We start from the raw sequence: 20,558 nt of genomic DNA, 5'->3' as shown, positions 1-20,558 counted from the left end.
GGTCCCTAATCCATCATGCTGTCTGAGTAAGCATTTGGTCAAAATAGCCAACGGGGGACGCTTCTGACGGAAAAGTTACGGTCAGCACATCTTTAAGTGAGTTGTACAGACTGGGAGTTTGGCAGATAGGGTATTCCATCACATTTGCAATACAGTACTCTGTCCACCAATCTCTAAATCAACCCAAAATAGACTCTTCCTTGAAACCAATGTGGACTGGCTCCTTCAGCACTGGCCCTACAATGATAACTTGCGGCACCCCCCCACCGTGCCTATGAATGAAAGAGACTGACTCTGGATCTTTGTGGTGTAAAAAAGGAACTCTGGGCAATGAAAATACAAGCACTGATAGCTAGTATACTCTGTTTAATCAAGGACTACAAATAAGATGTAGAAGGATGAAAGAGGATTTTGAGTAGTCAAGCAGTATGGTAAATTGTGCATGTTACTGTGAGTAGAAGGCTATGTATGACTGGTCTAAGAAGTGCTAGCATCACTCAAGTGCAGTCTTCTAGGATATCCTGCAGTTTACGGGGATCAGTGTTGTTTCTGGCCACAAGGAGTGTAAGAACTGCTGCCCACTAACACCTCTGAACTCAAACAACTTCATTTGTACTTCTGTTTATAGACTGTTGTGGCTGTCGGATGTGGTGGGATATGATTTCATCTCTTGAGTCTGCAATGGACAAACTAGCCCCTATCCATTCTGGGACACTTGGCTAACATACACCACTGTTGCTATGTCCATACTATGAGTGGTCTGAATTAACGCTAGTGGACACTTTATCTACAGCTACTTCGTAATGTTTCACCAATATTAAGTATAAACAAAGAGGGTCACAATAATAGCGCATCATTGCAGGAGACAACTGTACCAGTAACACGTGCATCTGAAGAAATGACATTCATGAAAAATCCGTCAGCAAAAACTTTTGGGCAGGAACTGTCCAGGGTAGTGTGAGTTTGTTTGAAGTAAGCAAACTTTGCAGCATTGGGAAAGGAAAATATGTGTATTTCTTGGGAGTAGCAGATTCGAACCCTATTTTTAAGGGGCCATCTGGTGAACGATGCCACAATACCCTAGGAGACATCATCAAAAAAGGAACATACTTGAAGGCCTATTGTTGGCTTATGTTAGAGTAACAAGACCAGATGATAAGGTCTGCTTTTATCTCTACTCTGGATAGGCCCTTTCAATGTTATAGCATCTTAAGCAGGAGAGTGGAGAAAAGGACACTGCCTCATTTACAAAGAACATTCCTCATGCTAACAAGTGATAAGTTTAACCAGTATACCACTGAGATGTATGCCAATGTGTCACTGCAGCAAAGAGGTTCAGGTCTGCAGTAGAGATCCTACATAGACTAATCATATCTAATTCTGTAAGGTGTGCACCCTGAGTTGCAACTCCAGAATATCAATTTAACACAATATCGAGGACAAAATATATAAAAATATATATATCAACAGGCAAGTAATTCCTAACTTCACATATATGTATTCACACGGTACATATATCTTGAAGGTACGTTGGTGTGAAGTTAGGAATAGTAAATCTTGACTCCCCTAAACTCACGAACCTTTTGATATTTTGTTCCTCGAAATTCTGTCCTCGCTATTCTTTTTATGGCTATATTCTGGGGTCAATATTCAGTAGTGCAATCTTCTGGCAGCATTGGCGCCTCACCCTACTTACCTTTGTGAATGAGAGAAATATTTTATGCCACCCAATTTAATAGAGTCAACGCCTCCTCACAGTTGCTATTTCACCCTCAAAGGAAAGGACAATAAAAAGATGTATGAACCGCCTGTATTTACCTTTCCTGTAGCCTGTTGGAAGGCAGCTTTGATCTGTTGTCTTTCTGTATTGTTTCGCTTCGTCACGATATCGGTAATCGCCGCTTCGTCTACTCCTGTGGGAGGCGGAAAAAATAAAGCAATTTGTAATGTGTACCAAGGAAACGTGGTGTCAGGACATATCCATCTGTAGCAAGGTACAAGGAGGAGGTAAGTGTACTATAAAACAGCAGGTCTACCAACAGACTCACCACAGCGGCCTAATGCAAACTGATGGGGCAGCCCTGCAGAAAGGGTCAACGGGGCCCTAGTATCCCATATCACACAGATATTCATTGATCTTGGGCTGAATGGGGCCACCCTGAATACTCGAGGGCTCCTTGGAGGGTTGGTGCCCCCCCTACACCGCAGGGGCTGTGTTGCGCCCCTGGCTCACCAAGCACAGACCTTCTGCAAGGAAGATTTTCACCACGGCTAAGTGGAAGTGAAAGGAAAGATGTACTGCTGTATACCCAAGCTACGTTCCACCTCTCACAAAGTATCCACTCACAAACAGAGATGTGCCCAAGGGTCTCTAAAACATACTTAACAATGCATATAGGGATCTTGTTTCATCACAACAGTTAACCATGGAAAGGTTGCTAGCAGAAACAGAAAACATCACAAATAATGCAAAATGTGCATTTATACAAAATAAAGGTAAAGTTGTCTTAACTAGATTGTATTAAGTCCCTCATTCTGAGAGGTGCAATGGAACCCCATTGGTGATCTAATATTAGTGATAATGTGGCAATTCCAGGATGCTGTTTTATAGCGGGATAACAATGAATCCCCTGTGGAATGGGACCTGTAGATTCGGAGTTTGAGCACTCGCTTCTCGTAGCGATTCCTCTTATGGGTGATTACCATCTCCCACGTTAGGTGAGGTTTAAGATGGTGAAATATCAGTGGAATTTCGTGAGTGCAGTTTTTCTGCTCATCTGGTAATCGATTATCAACAACAACTCCCATTCCAGCGAAACTCGATTAATAAGTTCCTTTTCAGTATAGTGGGATGGGGGGGGGTGGAACAGGAGTAATTAGGGTAAATTAGCATCCAATAGTTCTTATAGTAGCACCTCAGGAGGTAGATATTCTGTAAAATATGTAGATTATGAAATCGCTGGCTTCCTGAAACCAGTTTTGCTTTTTGTTTTTTACATACAGTGCCCCCCCCCCACTCTCTTTGATCCAATGTTTCTGCCTCCTCCAGGACTACTGACACCCACATGGTGCTTCTGACTTCTGGCGCCGGGCCCCATACTTTCCAGAAAGATTGCAACATGAATGCCAGACATGTACTGTGTAGGGCCAGCAACCGCACGTCTAGCTACAATGTTGAGTTGCACTGCCCCGAGACATTTGCCTCACACTCCAGTCCCTGTGCTTTCTGTTTTACTCCTGTGACTGTGCTGTCTGTTTTTTGTTCAATCGGAGTTCCTGTCAAGGGTCCACGAACCATTGAGGAGTTGAAAGAAAAGAACGCATGATAGCTATTGTGAGTGTCAGAGAGTGCTTGTAAACCCATATGAGCACATATGTGAGTGTGTGCATGTATTCATTTGAAGGTGATAGTACATGTGTGCATCTGTGAAAGAGTTTTCCTGGCCAGGCAAATCTGGGCGAAATTTCTGGCATATTCGGTGTCAATTTCCGGCATTGTCTCCAGATCTGGCATATTGGTGATAATCGTTATCATTTTTTGGAGCCCTCCCGGTAAAATGATATGAACCCTGGGCAGGCTACTGGTGATGGCATATTGGTAGTAATTTGTAACAATATGACACCGCCCACTACAGAATGTACCCTCTCTCGACAAACTGCTGGCCATGGCATATTGGTGGTGCTTTGTAGCATTTTGGGTCTACCCAAGGGATGAAGGTGGCATTTCTTAGCCTTTTAGAAACACCTATGGCATATTGCTGGTATTTCTTAGTCTTCTGTACCCATCCATAGCAGGATGGTGGCTATCTGTGGGTAAACCTCTGACCATGGCATTGTGGAGGTTACTGTGAGCACTTAAATTCAGCATCTGTAGTATGCTAGTGGTAATTCCTGGCATTTTAGAGACCACCCATAGAGATCGGGCACATCATGGTTCAAATGCTGACCTTGTCATATTGAAGGGGATTCTTGGCAAATTGGGGTCCTCAATGTCATGATGGTTACCATAACAATGATAATTCTTGCAAGTGTGAAGGGATACATGACATGAGATGGGGATATGGAAACACTTTCAGTTATAGTGAAACCTGTGGGCTTTACTGACTGATTGATCTGACTTGTATTTTCAATTAGAAACCTGGTCTAGCCAACATTTGTATGTTTAAAGAGAGAATTATTGGTTTGCCAATGCTTGTTTCCATGGTGTGATATGATTTTGTTACATCTCTGATGCACTAAAATAAAAATTTCCAGTGTAGGACTGGCTTTGCGGTCAGTCTGACACTCTGGCACTGCCAGATGGCCTGACTTAAAGGGCCAGTGAGTGGTCCATGCTGTTTGGTCCCACAGGGCGTTATGGAACCAAAAAAATGGTCCACACATTGGCCCTTTAGACAGTGCCAGAGTGCCAGACTGAGGATCCAGTCTGACACTGACATTAACATCCATATAGTGAAAATACCACTAAACATTAAATTATGTTGTGATCGTTGTAACCCATATTTGTAAGGGTTGAACAGTGTTCAGAATGATCATGCACATTTTATTAAGATTCTATTTTCTATTGCTACAGACATTTACCAAGGGTAAGGCCAGCATCCAGCAGAGTTTAGGCATGCTAATGCACATAGGGGCTGATTACGATGCGGCCCGGAAAGGCTCCTACTGATGCTCGGAGCCTTCTCAGGCCACATCGTAATCGGCCCTTCGGTTTATTTCTAACCACCACATTGCAATGCTGGTGGTCAGAAGTTAAACCAGCCAGTCATTCTGGCTGACATCCAATGGTCTCAAGGAGCCCGTCGGCCACTTGGAACCAGTTCATAATCCCAAAAGGCAGGCCTTTCTGCCCTTAGGATTATGATGCATGGTTTCCGGTATGGTTTCCATGCCGGCCTGTCCGATATGGAAACCATGTCAGAAAGGAGGTTTAGGGGCCCCCAGCAGGGCCCCCTTGTGTGTGCAGCCTCCGGTTGGGGGTCAATTGACTCCCTGTTGATCGGTGCACCCCGTAGCAGGCACCTTTAGGTGCCTGCCACAGGGTGCAGGGATGAACAGCACCTCCCATTTCCCTTATGGGAGCATGTATTGCAGCCAGTTTATGAACAGTGTTTGGTCGCATCCTATTTGGGCAGTCAGGACCCCTGACCAGAGGTTGGTCAGTCACAGGACCGAGACAGTGTCGGGCGAACTTAAGTCTGGCCGACATCTTAATTAGGCCCTTAGTCTTATGTACCTTTTAGGAGGCCTGGGGAGCAGGTATGAATAGATGACTGAACTGTGATGCAAGACATTAGATCTGTTTCACATGTTTTATGGTGAAGGCATCTTAGAGGTAATTCAAATATCTGGCTGAGGAAAGCTGTAGACGGTGACAAGAGCATCAGATTGACATGAGAAGCACACCCAGCTGATGATGATAATTGTTTAAGATGTTGGGGTAGATCTGAAAGGAGCTCAAAATAAGCTAAGCTCTTACATCAGCCAGATGACTCTTGGGGCCCGATTAGGATGTCGGACGGACCCCCACGGACATGCCATCGGTGGCGGACCAGCCGACACCCAGGATAGCAGTCCAACCACCACTTTATTAAGCAGCCTGTCGGCATGTCGGTCGAACCGTAATCCCTACAATGGGGGTGGTGCCTGCAGAGGCTCCGCCATAGGGATTATGATGTCCCTTTCCCCCTGCCTTTACATGGAGATCTGACCGTCATGTAGAGGCAGACAGAAAGGGATTTGGGGGCCCCTAACAGGGCCTCTGTCCCCCGTGGTCCTCCGCTATGTGGCAAGGGGCACCAGTGGGCCCCTCCAAACATCCATGCATGTGTGCCAGGCACAAAATGGTGCATGGCACAAGGTGCAAGGATGATTGCAAAATGCATTTTTCCACTGCGGGTTGTGCTGTAGTCCTTTCCAGGCCCCAGCACAAGCCACAATGGAAAAGGGCATTTCGACCACCTACATGGTGGTCATATTGTAATTTGGTGGGTGGAACAGCCGACTACATGTCGGGCGGTTCCACTCCCCCAGGTATGGTAGTCAGGCGCTTCTCCTACTGCAATCGTAATCAGGCCCTTGGTGTTAAAGCCCTTAGCACATATTCAGAAACCTGAACTGCTCGTGCAATCTGTGCACAAAAAGAAGGAATTTCATTGACCTCCTGATAATCAAATAAAACCAGTTCAAGTGAGTCACAGCTTTCATAGAACAAAACCTTCCATCGGCTTATATTCACAGTGCAGAAAGGCTGAGATGCCTTCTGGATTTCTTCAGAGGAGAGACAAATAGCAAAGCTTGAAATTGACCAAGCGAAATGGAAAACTTACCCTGTAGAAAATCTGTTGACCCATGGACCACTAAACATGCGAAGACTTCATTAGCAAACAGAGTTACAAAAGAGGAGGATACATGTGAGTTCAGTAGTCAAACTGTCCCATTTACATTATATGTGTGATAGTTTGTTCAATAGATACAGAACCACGCTTAAGCATAACATGTTAGACTAGCCAAATGAAGAAAATAAACGTATAGCCAGGGCTCTTTTCTTGAATAGGCAATGCCGGAAAGTGTTCATAAATCAGTTCAATTAGTAGAAAGAAGTTGAAAAGGCTGTGATCCCTTGACCCGTCAGTGTAAGATTATTGTTTACTAAAATGCAGGGCATTTTCCCTTACGACATGGAAAAGGGTTGGATTTCAAGGCAGATGATCAGAATTTACGATTCCATAACTTCTTAGGTGCTCACGATCACTATTCTGTTTTGTAGCCATTCAATATCATTTAGTTGGAGCTCTTCAACCTGCAGACTGCTTAGCACAGTGTCCTAACTGAGCGGGTATCAACCCAGCATCATCTGCCACTTGTATAGAATCGGTGTGGCTCTGAACTGGAAACATGAGGGCCGATTCATAATCATTTGTGAGTACAGGAAGAAGTCCTGCAGGAGCACTCTTTCACGCAACTTCACTGTAATACAGTAGTACTACAGCTGTGCAACTTCAGGTAATTAGGCACTCAAAAAGGCCTTAGTAATCAGGCCCCAAAATCTGCAACCAAAACAGGCAACGAGACGAGATAAACATGGTATAAATATGCAGCTTTATGAGAATAAGGTAGACCTCATGTGTAAGGAAAGTCATGGTAGAAACTATAATATTTTACATTAGGTTTTGCTCTTGTGAATTCGTTTAATCCCTTTTCTCATTTTACCTAAAATGTAAGCAACACATGAGCAGCAACCAACGCACTCAATAGTTGGATAACATAGAGGATATGTTGCACTTTAAGCACTTTTACTATTAGTTCATTGCAAAAAAATAATTTGGGAAAAGCGTTACAAATAAAACATGTTTTTTAGTAATTAAAATAATGACAGAGAAACACAAATATAAAGAATAACGCGTTATAAATGTGTTACTGGATGAATTGACAATATTGAAGTGTGAAATGTAGGATGTACAGCAACCTTCACCATTCCATGATAATTACAATTTTAAAGCTGCAGGAACCTCAGGCCACTCCGGCATGATTTTGGTTACTTTCTCCAATGCCTGTGAAGACGTAATTCACCAACCCCAATCTCATCCATCCCACACCTGCAGAGAGTCAGGCCACAGTGTTGACACACTTCAGCACATGACTAAAGCTGTACTCCCCAAGATGGTCGACGGGTCAAGGCAGCACCATCTAGATCGGGTTCACCTCAGTGGGATTCCAATCGCTGTTGCAAGGGTGCAATCACAGCCTACCTCCGAAAAAGCAGTATACAGTAGGAAAACACAGTGGTGTAAAATGTGACCTTCACCTTCCTAATTATGTTGCATCTACACATAGTTACCTATCTGTTGTCGAATGTTTATTGTGAACAAAAAATAGTATAGTGAGCCTTGGGGCCAGTCCCTTGCCCATTATCGGAAAGCCTTCTTGTCTAGCTCAGTCCACCACTTTTGATTCAATGGCTTTTCTCCCTATTCTTGTTTTTTCATTCCCTGACCATCGCTTCTTTACTATCCCTTTGATTAGATAAGCTGTATCCTTCAACTGCAGTGCTGCAATGTGACATGACATCTGGGGTCCCCACAATTGCAGGGGTCATATTTTTACACATTGGTGCAAGGACTAAGTCAATGTGCCAATATATATTAGAAATCCATTTGAAACCCATACACAACCCACTGAGCAATAATGAGCAGGAAGTATTTTCTGGTGAATAATGATCAGTCCCACATGATGAATTCATGGACACAGGAGAACTCCAAATCCTCTTTCCTTTAAGAATAACACACTCAAAATAGCCCTAAGAAACAGGACATGTATTTTTTCAAAAAAATATTTTAAAATTTTAGCCTAAGGCATTCACAATGAATATGAATGGTAACCACAAGAATACAAAAATAAATGTAGAAAAGCATTTCATGGACAGAAAAAACAGCAAGAAAAACGATAACATGTTTATTGAATTCTTAACACCCTAACACTTCCTAACACAGCCACTAAACTAACCTTTAGCTAAAGCAGTACATAGCAAGCCTGTTCCAGAGTTTCTAAGATGGACCTCACAGCATACCTGCATTTTTATAATGGAATAGCAAGCTAGCTATTTTTTATTGCAGCTATTTGTGGCATAGAACATAATCAGGGACCACCTGACAGCCACTTCTCCCCGCTGTTGCCTCGGACTGAGGCTCGTGCTGTAAACCGGCATGACCTCTGGCTTGATTGTCTTGGCAATCACTATCTTGGAATGGCAGTCTAAATATGAAAAAGATGCCAAAGGGGCTACCATTGCATCACATGTCCACAGATAGGAAGCCATTTAGAAACACCTTTTCTTTATTAGAAACAACATCTCACAATGGCCACAAATTAATACATTGAAATTCATCAGTTTGACATCTTAAAAAGGTTTTTCTTGTGAAGGAAAAGAAAAACCATTCCAACATTGCCACATAAGCGTGTGAATGCATGTGTATCTATGAACCGGTTGACATTCCGTTCTTTTTTTTTTTGCCAATGCCAATGAAAGCAAGCATTGTCAAAGCTAGTAGCTAGGCAATCAAATTCTAAATTTGAGACTGACTGACTTTGCCAGAGCTTGCTCAGAGAAAATCGGAAACCTTCTCACATTCTATAGCCTCTATTTTAGCAGGTAATACACGTGTTGCTTTATGCAACTAGTTACTCCTCTGTATTGCGGGGCATGTTTACCTTGATTATGCTCTGCTAGTGATCACAAAATGTTCCCTGTCAGAACCCCATTCAAAGGACCAAGGGGCACACAGGGTATTTTGGGTCCAACTGTGGGGGGTTGAGGGCTTTTACTCCTGGTGTCCGGGAATTGGCTTGCTATGGATCCTGAACAGATGGGTCAAATGTCCCTTCAACCCTTGACTCTCAGGGGTAGACAGTCTAAGGCTTCCTCAGGGGGGTTATTCGCCATTCACTAGTGGCTGCATCCAGGAAATGCTCACTAGCAGGCCTTTAACTGGAAATTCTACTCTAACTCTTTAATTATGGTCAGAAGTGTCTTAGTGCCGCAGCACTCTGAGCAACGAGTTCCCCAGGGCCCGTGAAGACCTGTCAGAGTCTTACCTGCTCCAGCAGAGAGGGAGGGTGCTGCATCCCAGGGCATTCTCAACAGCACTGGTCTTGCTCAGGTGAGTAGGCAGCATGAGAGCATTGTGGTAGCACTCGACAGGTGCAGGCTGTCCTCTGAGTCTACACCAACATGCTCCAGCTGCAATCAAAGGTGTTTCCATGTCACTCCTGCAGGGAAAGTGTCTTTGCTCCCCAATGGGTGGGGTGATTCTGATGCTCCTTATTGCTATCCTGTTGCGGCAGTTGTACTTTCACGGCTTCCTCACTCGATCCATAGGGTCCGATTGATTGCAGTCCTTTTGCTGCTGATGACTGACGGGTCACAGCTGCTTGCAATTCACGGTCTCCTACATGATCCACATGGCACAATTACTCCTGGCAGGCCCTCCTGGCATACAGAGTTGCTTCACAACCGCTCCACAAGGCTTTGGCCTGATCAGCATGGCAGTCCTCATCAAGGCTGCAGCTCCTAGAATACGGGGTAGCTGCTATAGCTTTGCTCAGGTTTACATCCTTCTCTGCAATGCAGTCCTTCCATGGCGGCCCCTCAAGGCACACAGGTTCACCGCAGTGGGGCAGCACAGGATTCAGCCCTTACAGAACAGCAATCTTAACACGGCTATCTTCACAGCAGTCCTCTCCTGGAATGCAGGTGTCGCAGACTCAGTCTGCACAAGGTTAATAACCCGATAGGTGCAACAGTCGTCTCCTCACACGGGAGTACACTCGAAAAGACTCCACACTGGAATTTACTCCCTTTAATGCTCTTCTTTTCCTCACTGCACACACTGGTCCTGGCAAACAGGCAGGTGCTGATGCACCAAGCTCCAGACTCCAGAGTAGATGATCTTAGTTTCCCTAGGTGATGTTCCCTCACTCAGCAGGGAGACTAGCAGGCCTTGGCCCCCAGTCCTGATCAGAGGCAGAAGTCTTAACCTCCTCACCCAGCTCATCTGGCTGCTTGACAAATGACACTTTGTGGGGTCTCAATTTCCCCTTCTTATAGCCCATTTCCAGACACCAAATGTGATTTACATCCTTCTCATCTCCCTCTTTCTCTTGCAAAGCCATGTCACAGCAGGAGAAATTCTGAAGCTGATAGTTCCACAACAAAGGCCGTTGGAGGGACTAGAGTTCACACCTGGATGTCAGCCACAGTGATATGTGAACTAAAAGGTTCATGTTGGGCTCCCAGCCCCACTTTCTATGACTCTCTTATCAGCTCCATCTCCTTTCTGATATGTGTTTTGGCCATTTCCTTGTGATCTCTCACTGAATCAACGAGCACCCTTTGAAGTGTGCAGGGAGAGCCTCTCTCTCCCTATTCCATTTTGTCCCACGCAGCTCACAGGAATGCAGCAATACACAAAGCCGTCTAATTCCTATAACTCCTCACGGCTTCAACAGGCAGGTTTGAGACTCCCAAAATGGAACCCAGGCCCCTCCATCTAATGTTCTTCTACAAATTCACTCTGCATGCGCTGCTCGGTACTGTAGCATTTGCAAGCATGCAAGCATGCATGCAGCCTGCAGTAATGTGCCAGTCACCATCTCCAAGTGAGACAAGTGTGAAATATTTACAGTATCTCCACAATAAAACTTTCTGTAGGTACTGGAGGACAGTGGATCAGGAGCTGGAAATACAACTTTTACACACGACTGACTGTTGATTCTTCAGTTGCAGTGATTTAAAATACCAAATGGCAAACAGCAATAATATTTCACTTTACACGGTGCAAAAAACCCTTTAGAAGTGATTTTCTTTTCAGTCAATAGAAGTCTTTTTTGACAAAAGTGTCTGAAAATGTCACATCACTTGAAGCAACTAAAAAGCCCGGCAAAAGAGGTAACTTAGGCTCGATGCTGAAGGTGTATAAAACAAGTCTACATTTGCTCATATTGTCCTTCCAGTTCCTAGCTCCAGTTTAGCTCAATGGACAATACATTAACCAACATGTATTATTGGGAGGCAAATGATTGACCGACTTTCAACCATTCCTGCCTTTTCAGCCAGGAATTAGAATCATGATGGAGCTTGTAGGCTTATAACGAAACGGCCTTATATATTGGTCGAAAGTCACCCTACTGACCCCTGGTCGTTGACAGCTACGGTAAACACCGTAGGAGATGTGACAAAGTCTTCTATACAGTTCTGCTGCCTTTTCACATTATTTTTATTTTCACCGCGTATCGAACACTACATCACTGGTAATAGTAAAACATGTTACATGTTCCCAATAATTATTTCTTGTAAACTAACCTCAAATTAAAAGTTTATAGACACTTTTTGTGATTGATTAGAACTTCACACCTATTTTGACAGCACATTCCCATCCTGCTTTCTCCCCACAGGCTACCTAGCCTCTCGTCTTTTTCCACGAGACAGCCCCGTCTGTGTTTTTTAATTATACGCCCATATCTGACGTGTCTCTGCCTCTAGATATGTGGGAAAGCAATCCTGAATGTTTAAAATGACTTTATCTCTAATATTTCTATAGTTGCACGTTGAGTCAAGTTATGGCAGTTACCTTCAGTCGGGCCTGTTTTTCAGGCAGCAGGAGTAAGCCAGTTTGGACCTGTAGGCCAATAAACAATTTAAATAATGAAACTGCATGTCCTGGCATGTGAAGTGTTATGTGCTGAAAACCCCAGATTCAGCAAAAAGTCACCCTCCACACATGGAGCTAATTCACAGCCGTTTTTAGGTCTCGCGTAGGCAGCTCCGAGACATCTGGTAATCCATATAGTGAGGGTAATCCCACCTGCTGCTTCTAATTGGTTTATTTACGATTTCTTGCCTCCCTATTGGTTGTTGGTCCAATGCATCACTTCCGTTTTTATCGGAAGCAGCACCGACCAACTACAGTTTCTTTGCGCTGCAGCTGTTGGTAATGTCATGTTTAGGGATTCCTTCCTTGTTTTTATTGTAAGGTCCATTGCTGCTTCCACCCTCCGACCACCCTCTGCCAGAAACGTAGCATTTCCCCATCCGCTTCTTTTCAGTTGAATTTGATTTTTTACATTTCTTCCTTCCCTCCCTCTCAGTTTGTTTTGATTGTGTCGCAAACTCTCTCGCCAGGGACCACCAAATCACCGCTCGCCCTTTATTGCAGACACCAGCTGCTTCCTCCTGTTCCCATTAGGCGGCTGTACCCTCTGGGTGGTAACAACAGCCTGTCACTGTCACTTCAGTCTCAGCCGCCCACATGCCTTTTATCTACACAGGAGCACGGTTTATTTTAGCATGGCACACTAATGAAAAGTAACAAAAGTGTGCGTGTACATTTTATCGTACACGCATTGTGCATATATATATATATATACACAATTCTATACCGCTTCTAAGGCTGTTAATAGATTTTGAAATAACCTTTGTTCAATGATGCTCAATTTTCCAACCTAGGACGGATGGAGGGCGGGGTAGCCCTTGTCGGCATTCGGGATGCTGCCCTACTGATTAACGCCGACGCCAGCAGCGATGGTGCCCCCTCACAGCTGTTTATTGTTGCCGGCTGTGCACCCTATGGTTGATGCCAGTTCCCAGGTGGGTGCTGATAACAGAGTGGGCATCGTCTATTCCCCACACAGTGGAGGACCCTCCGTCTGTGCTTTATCCGCCAAGTTTCCAGTTTCCTTGTAACACTTCACAGGCTAATAAGTCTCTAAAGAATGTCGATCAAGGCCAGAACAATTTGGACTGTTAATGTCGCTTTCAACTGTATGAAGTTATCCCTTTAACTTCTTAATAGACACAGTGACAGGATCTGCTAAGTAAAAAAAACAAAAGTGCCGGGGGCTCCAATTTGCCTAAGCCTCCCACAATTACATGATTCAGAGATATTGCAAACATATAATATTCACGAGATAAAAACATAAATGTGAGGGATTTGTGCAGATTACAAGTGTAATACGTCTATTCTAATAATAACTGGGTGATATTGTTTGAGTTGGGATCGATCCCATGTCCTTACCGAATGTATGTAAAAACGTAGTGTGCCAGCCAACTGTCTGGCAACATTATAGCTAACCTTCTGAAGCGAAGGTCGTCTTCTTTCAGGACCACTGGAATTGTGCCAGAGAGGAGGACCGAATTATGGGGCAGAGTTGACTGATTTATGTGGCAAGAAAAGGTAATTATGTGGTTTAGTGCTGCACATTTTGTGACAGTATTACTTCATTCTTTGGTCATTATTACACACTGGGCTTTCTGGGCAAAGGTTTCACCGAAATTAGAACCTGAGTTTGACCCCCAAACAGCAATAAAGAACTGAAAAATGATCAGTCACTCTTTGAAAAGGGCAAGCCACTGCGCGGGAAAACGCTGCGTTTCTTGAAACTGTTGACCCAGAAACAATCGGTCAATCGGTTCGCTGGCAGTGTTAGAGCTTACACTGTCTGCGGACCCGGCGGACCCGCAGCTCTCCAGATGGAAACAGGCTCACCCAGGCGAGGGAGTGATAGTCACTCCCTCTTTACAGTGCCTCCGCTCTCATGGTTTGAAGTAGGTGAAGAGGGTTTCAAATTGCAACCTGCAATACTATGGGGCAGATTTATGTTCCCTGGCGCATCCCTGCAAATCAGCAAGGATGCGCCAGGAATGATGCGTCACGCAAGTTTACCCTTGCGCCACACATGATGCGCCGCATTTACAATGCGGCGCATCATGGCGCAGGAATAAACAGATGCGTGACGCATCCGATGGCGTAAGGTTGGCGCAGTGCTTCAGTTGCGTCGCAAGCGCGACGCAACTCCAGCACTGTTCCAACCTACCCTTTCCCTAACATGGTGCGTCAAGCCTTACGCCTGCTTCAAGCAGGCGCAGGGTTTTGGCGCATCAGCGTTGGGAAAGTGACTCAGTCAAATCTTATAGATTTGACTGAGTCACTTTTCAGGGGCGTTCCCGCGACGGAACGCCCCCCCCCCTCTGTCGACACGCCCACGTGAAACCTGACGCAGGTTTTACGTGGCGTAGGGCTTTACATCGTGACGCATCTCCATAGATGCGTCACGATGTAAATATGGCGCAACCTGGCGCAGGGTTTACACCGCCGCTGCGTCCCAAAAGTGACGCAACGGCGGCGTAAAAGTGGCGCATCTCCAATATAGATCTGCCCCAATATTCCTCACTTATGGGCAGATTTACAAGCCCCTTGCGCCACTTCTGCGTCATGGGAAAAGTGATGCAAAAGTGGCGCAAGGGGCTTGTAAATCTGCCCCTTAGTGTTTTGCATCATCGGGAGCTGCTAAACCTCCGCCCCCGTGCCCCCGATGTTGCAGCCTACCATGTTGAGAGGTACGGCAAGGAAGACGTGCAGTGCCAAGAAGTGGATACACAGCGCCGCAGCTGCAGCATACCAAGAAGACTAACACATGACGAGGTACAGGCAGGAACTTACTCTTGGTTTGTACATGCTTTTACCTCCCAAAGAGCATACTCTCAGCCACTTTCATTTTAAATGCAACCGGGACGAAATTTGATGTTTTTAGTGCATGCCATCTTTTAATTTGTCTCTTGTGTCTAGTTGGGTTATCCGATGCACTTCAATGTGTTTTGTTTGTGTGCACGCGTCTGAGCAGTCAGTTGGTAGCATGTTGTCATGTATTTCCACCCCTAAAAACGGCAGCTTATCTAAAGTGTTCTCAGATAAGGCCCATAAGTGTGACGCAGCTGTGTGTGCCGGACAGACTCCCTCAGTAAGCAGGGATAAACTCAGCAGCTAATCTAAGTGCTGTTGAGACTCAAATGGTCAGAAGGTGCCAAAGTGTAGTCTTACCAAGAGACCTTATGCACCATTATCTGGTGTTAGCAGATGTAAATACAGCACAGGGAATGGAGACCTGCGGAATCCTCTGTGGGAAACGAATTCACAATGAGTTCACTTTCAGCCATGTCATAGTGTGAATGCAGTCTGCGGGGCCAGACTATTGTGACATGGAGAATGTGCAAGAGCTGTTCAGTGTACAAGGTCAGCACAACCTTCTCACCTTGAGATGTCGAGCTGTGGAAGATTTATTTTTGGAAACTGATGTATAAATATCCACTACAAAACAAGAATACACTACATTTTAGCTGTGTAGCCCTTGGCTCCTCCCTGTTGGCATCCTTCTGCATGTGCAGTGCGTAATGAGGCTGTCGCATGAGGAGGAGTGGGCCGTGGTGGTTGGTGATGTTCTGTGTGTGTGCGCGCGCAGTGGTACAAAAGCAAACATCCCAGGCTATCTACAGTGCATTACAATGCATGTCAATGAATCCAGCTGGCTTGTTTGATCCAGGGACTCTAAAGCCATCAGTGAATAAGAATTTCCAGAGGTTAGTCCTGGTGTCATCCTCTGCTGCCAATCATCATATTAAATGGGTGTGCTACTACAGCGAATCTCAATCACAGCCAGTCTCACTGGAACCCAATTAATGCCAGAAACATCTTTAAATAGTAATTTCACGGCCAAAGTCATCCAGGGAAATATCCACCGTCACATTTATTCCTAGCCACAGTAGTCCCTAATGTTCTATGAATGTCTATCACAGCCTCTGAGCTATTGGCATTGTAAATGACAATGCCTTTTATTTATGTGTTAATTTTCAAAAGAGATAAATAAAAAGCATTGTCATTTACAACACCAATAGCTCAAAATGTCGCAATTGCGAGACCTATTGTATTGTAAATGCTTGTTCTTACTCCTGTCGACTGAGACGTTAATCAGAATATCCCATGAGGGATAGCTCCGCTGTCTACTGCCAAGGCTAGTTGGTCTATCCATTTTGCCAATAGTTTGCTAGGATGTCAGAATGTTAGTTTTCGGCTGTTTAATGTCTCATACTGTCAGATCTAAATTTTCTCAGTTATATCATTCACTTTGTCAGAATGTGCAATTTATTTGCATGTCCAGAAAAACGCAAAAAAGCACATTTAAAATAACTCACATCTATATGTTTTACCAATTGTGTTTGTATTTATCACGCGGCAAAAAACATAACAAGCGATAGTTGGGGGGAAAGTTGGTGCCATCTGTGATATGATTTTCCTATATGTTATGTCAGTGTTAGGCCTTGCTGTATATTAACCTGTGCCTAATGTACAATATGAATGGATGAGGCTTAGTATCTCGGGTCTGTGTGTGGTAACGTGGGCTTTCATAGAGTAGAATAACAAAAATTGCCTTGATTATAATATTTTTCTTTTAATGATGTTAAAAAACCAGGAAGGGTTTTATTCAACTCGGGCGGTTTTCATGTTGCGTGGAGGCTGAGAAAAGTGTTTCTCTGTAGATTGGCCATGATAGAGGGCATTTCTGCTGACAAATCAGAGGAGACAGAGCATGCAATAGTTTCAAAATTTTCTAAACCAAAAATAAAAGCATTGTTTTTTATTAATATATATATATATGAGAAAGAAATAAACAAGCATCCTATTACCGATTTGCGAGTGCGCCTCCCTTCCTTCCTCGCTGAGGGAGTCTTTTGGATATATATATATATATATATATATATATATATATATATATATATATATATATATATATTTCAACAACATGCCTCCGAGAAGAGAGCCTCCAACCCTGCAGGGTGGCCTCCAACAACGGGCACGGAGCAGCCCGTCAATTTAACTTCCGTCACACACCACAAGAGGCCCAATACCGGAGATGCAGACTTTAACTCACAGGCACAGCAGAGCAAAGGTTACCCCTTGTCCTTACGCGTTTCAGCAATGTATTGCCTTGATCACAGGTGGGGATTATTAGTTGCAAGTGCATTTCTGCGCGCTTTTTAAACTTCGAAAATCACGTGACTGGCATTAAAAAATACAGTTCCCATGGTGCATTTCACAGGTAATGCGAAAGTATTTTACAGAGTCTTAGTGAGTTCAAGTTGTCTTTCATTTAAATTCATTATTTCTTTTCTTTTTCCGTTATATATATATATATATTACCTACTGGCGGTCGCCAGTAGGTAGTTATAGTTAGGACCCCTTTTCCATAGGAAATCCGCAACATTCTATTTTGAATAACTTTGGCGCCGGTCGACGAATCCTCGCGAATTTCTCTAAATAGGTGGGGCGCTACGCTCCGCTCCTACCCTGAAAGTCTCGGGGGGATTCGTCAAGCGGGGGCTGAGATAAAAGGGGGGTCCCAAAACGCGTTTTTCCCATGCATTTTTCCATAGGACCTTTAGACAGGGCTACAGCCCGAACGGCTGAACAGAATTACTAGAAATTTGGCAGAGAGGTAGTCCTCAGGTCAAGGAAGTGCCTTTTGTAGGTTTGGTGTAAATCTGTTCAGTAGATTCTGAGAAAATAGCCTTTAAATCAATATATATATCTGAGCCAGCTTACGGTACGCTTACCGTAAGCTTACCGTACGCGTACGGTGGCGTGCGCGAGCGCTATTCTGATTGGCTGTAAGATCTTAGTAAACATTCGAATCGGCCGAAACCAGGAAGCGGCGGACGCCATTTTGTGTGTTTCACTCAGAAAAAAAAGAGTGAAAACAAGAAAAGGGGGCAAGGAGGAGAGTTACAGACCCCCTTACATTTGTGAGGGGGTCAAAGAAGGACAGAAAAGTACAAAGAAAACATTTATTGATTTTTAAAAAAATCACGGGGTACGCGTACGGTAAGCTTACGGTAAGCGTACGGAAGAAAAAAAAAATTAAAAATGAAATTAAATGCAGATTTAAGTGTTTAGATATGAGGGGGCTCTAAAAAGAGCCGTTGTGTTTATGAAGTGATTTTTTTAGTGGTACCTACAAGTAAGTACCGATGCAGAGTCTAAGGTTCAAGAGGAAGACTCTGTTCCCTTCATCATTGAAGTGCACACCATCTCCTCTATAAATGTCTTGCATGTCATAACGCAAGTTGTTGTGGTAAATGGCACCCATACCATAGTCACGGAGGAAAGCAGAAACAGATTTGTTGACGTGCTTCCTTGCTTTGTCAATTTGCGGACAGAAATGATTGGACCAGTTCCATTTTTGCCTTTGGCATATGTTGGAAAACACAAAGGCAGTTTTAGGGAAAAGAGAAAACAGTTGTGCAAAGGTGTCCTTCATAAGCATTTCCAGACCTACCCCAGTCAAAGTGCCTAGGTCATTGCCACCACAGTGCACTATTATGAGGTCAGGGTGTTGGATTTGCATGAAGGATTTCACCAATGGCATCAATTGGTGCTACTTTAACCCTCTCTGACCAATCCATTTAATGTCTACATTTGGCAAAGCAAGGTCTCTCACCATACCTGTTTTCTCTGCAAACTTTTCACTCCAGAAGACATAGCTGTGTCCTACAATCCACACTGTGAACATCTTCAAAGGAGAACTGGATGCACTCAGGAGGTGTCTTTCAGTAGAATGGCAATATGAAAAGAAAGACAGTTTGGAAATGGAGGCATACATATTTTTTTCAAAACAAAAAGAACTGATTGGCTGTTTCATACCATTCTAGAATAAAAACTAGGCTGTATGTGTAAATTAATAGAAGCATGTTTTGTATTGGTACAAAAAAATGTGTTACCAAAGAACAGTACTATGGATTTGCTGTTAGGTTTGAAAAGTCAAGCACTCTTGCTCTGTGGAATTGAAACATTGTGTGGCGAACTTCTGACCTAACTCCACACAGCAGTGTTCCATGAGCTGTTGCTATGGTAGCAGGCAGAAGTCAAGTTGGGGGAAGGGTACTAGGCAGAAGTCAAGTTGGGGGCAGGGTACTTTTGGAAAAGGGTTGGTTTTCAACCAATAGAAATGTGTGATTACATTTGAAAAAAAGGGGGAAGCACTGAGATTTGAAATTAACATGTATATGTGTGGAAAAAGAGAGGGAAAGTTTGCCATTATCTGGTTCTGCTGAGAGGAGAGAGGTGTAGAGAACAGAGATCCTGGCTCTGATAATCTGCTGTTTGAGTGCCACATTTCTTTCACAACTAACTAATTTTAAAGGTGAGTTATGAGTTTGAGAGGGGATGTATATGGTAAATTAAGAAATGAATAATAGAATTGGAATTCCTTTTGTAGAAGTTGTGTTTATTATTTTCTGTTTTGGGAGAAATTTAAATGTGAGGAACATGTAAAATAATATGGACTATTTTTTCATGATAAATTAAGGTGTACTGGTAAAAATAAGGAATACTTTAAGGGTTTGAGGTTGCAGTCAGTAATGCAAATACATTCAGCATCACTAAGGCTGGTTGCCCTTGCTGGAGTGTAGGCAGTCACCGAGGATACACATGGTGGTGGTCTGAAAAAGCAGATTGGACATGGGCTTTTAAAAAAAATCTAAAAAGTGGATTCATAATGTGTCAGTCTGTAAAAGTGATTTTCACTTGCCAAAAAAAAGAGCAGTAAGTGTGCATTTAAATTGGCAAAGAAATTTCGTTTTGTGACTAATGTGAAAACATGACTCTGTGTGCAAATAGGAATTACAGGCAGAGATTTATTGCGTTTTGCTCTGGTGATTTCACAGTTGCATTAGTAGGAAAAAGGGGGAGCGATTTTTTGGGGGAAGAAGCAGACTCTTAGCACACACCCAGCTCCTTTCCATGTATAATCATGCACAGTATTTAGAAGCGAGTGGGGTTTTGAGGTTTCAGTCTGTAATGCAAATACATTCAGCATCACTAAGGCTGGTTGCCCTTGCTGGAGTGTAGGCAGTCACCGAGGATACACAAGGTGGTGGTCTGAAAAAGCAGTCTGGACATGTGCAATTAAAAAAATCTAAAAAGTGGATTCATAATGTGTCAGTCTGTAAAAGTGATTTTCACTTGCCAAAAAAAAAGAGCAGTAAGTGTGCATTTAAATTGGCAAAGAAATTTCGTTTTGTGACTAATGTGAAAACATGACTCTGTGTGCAAATAGGAATTACAGGCAGAGATTTATTGCGTTTTGCTCTGGTGATTTCACAGTTGCATTAGTAGGAAAAAGGGGGAGCGATTTTTTGGGGGAAGAAGCAGACTCTTAGCACACACCCAGCT

General features: G+C 43.7%; 1 protein-coding gene across 2 annotated transcripts in view; it reads right to left on the bottom strand.

The window, feature by feature from the left end:
• The window catches only part of LOC146866034 (annexin A1-like), a 256,849-nt gene that overhangs the window by 117,948 nt on the left and 118,343 nt on the right, over positions 1 to 20,558 (bottom strand). For both annotated transcript variants that reach the window (XM_085633053.1, XM_085633055.1), the window contains exon 4: positions 1,819 to 1,913. In XM_085633053.1, coding sequence (XP_085489179.1) covers positions 1,819 to 1,913 — 95 coding nt within the window. The remainder of the gene's footprint in view (positions 1 to 1,818; positions 1,914 to 20,558) is intronic.

This window comes from Triturus cristatus, chromosome 2_1 (genome assembly GCF_964204655.1).
Source record: "Triturus cristatus chromosome 2_1, aTriCri1.1, whole genome shotgun sequence".
Taxonomy (NCBI): Eukaryota; Metazoa; Chordata; class Amphibia; order Caudata; family Salamandridae; genus Triturus; species Triturus cristatus.
This window is presented reverse-complemented; position numbering and strand designations above follow the sequence as displayed.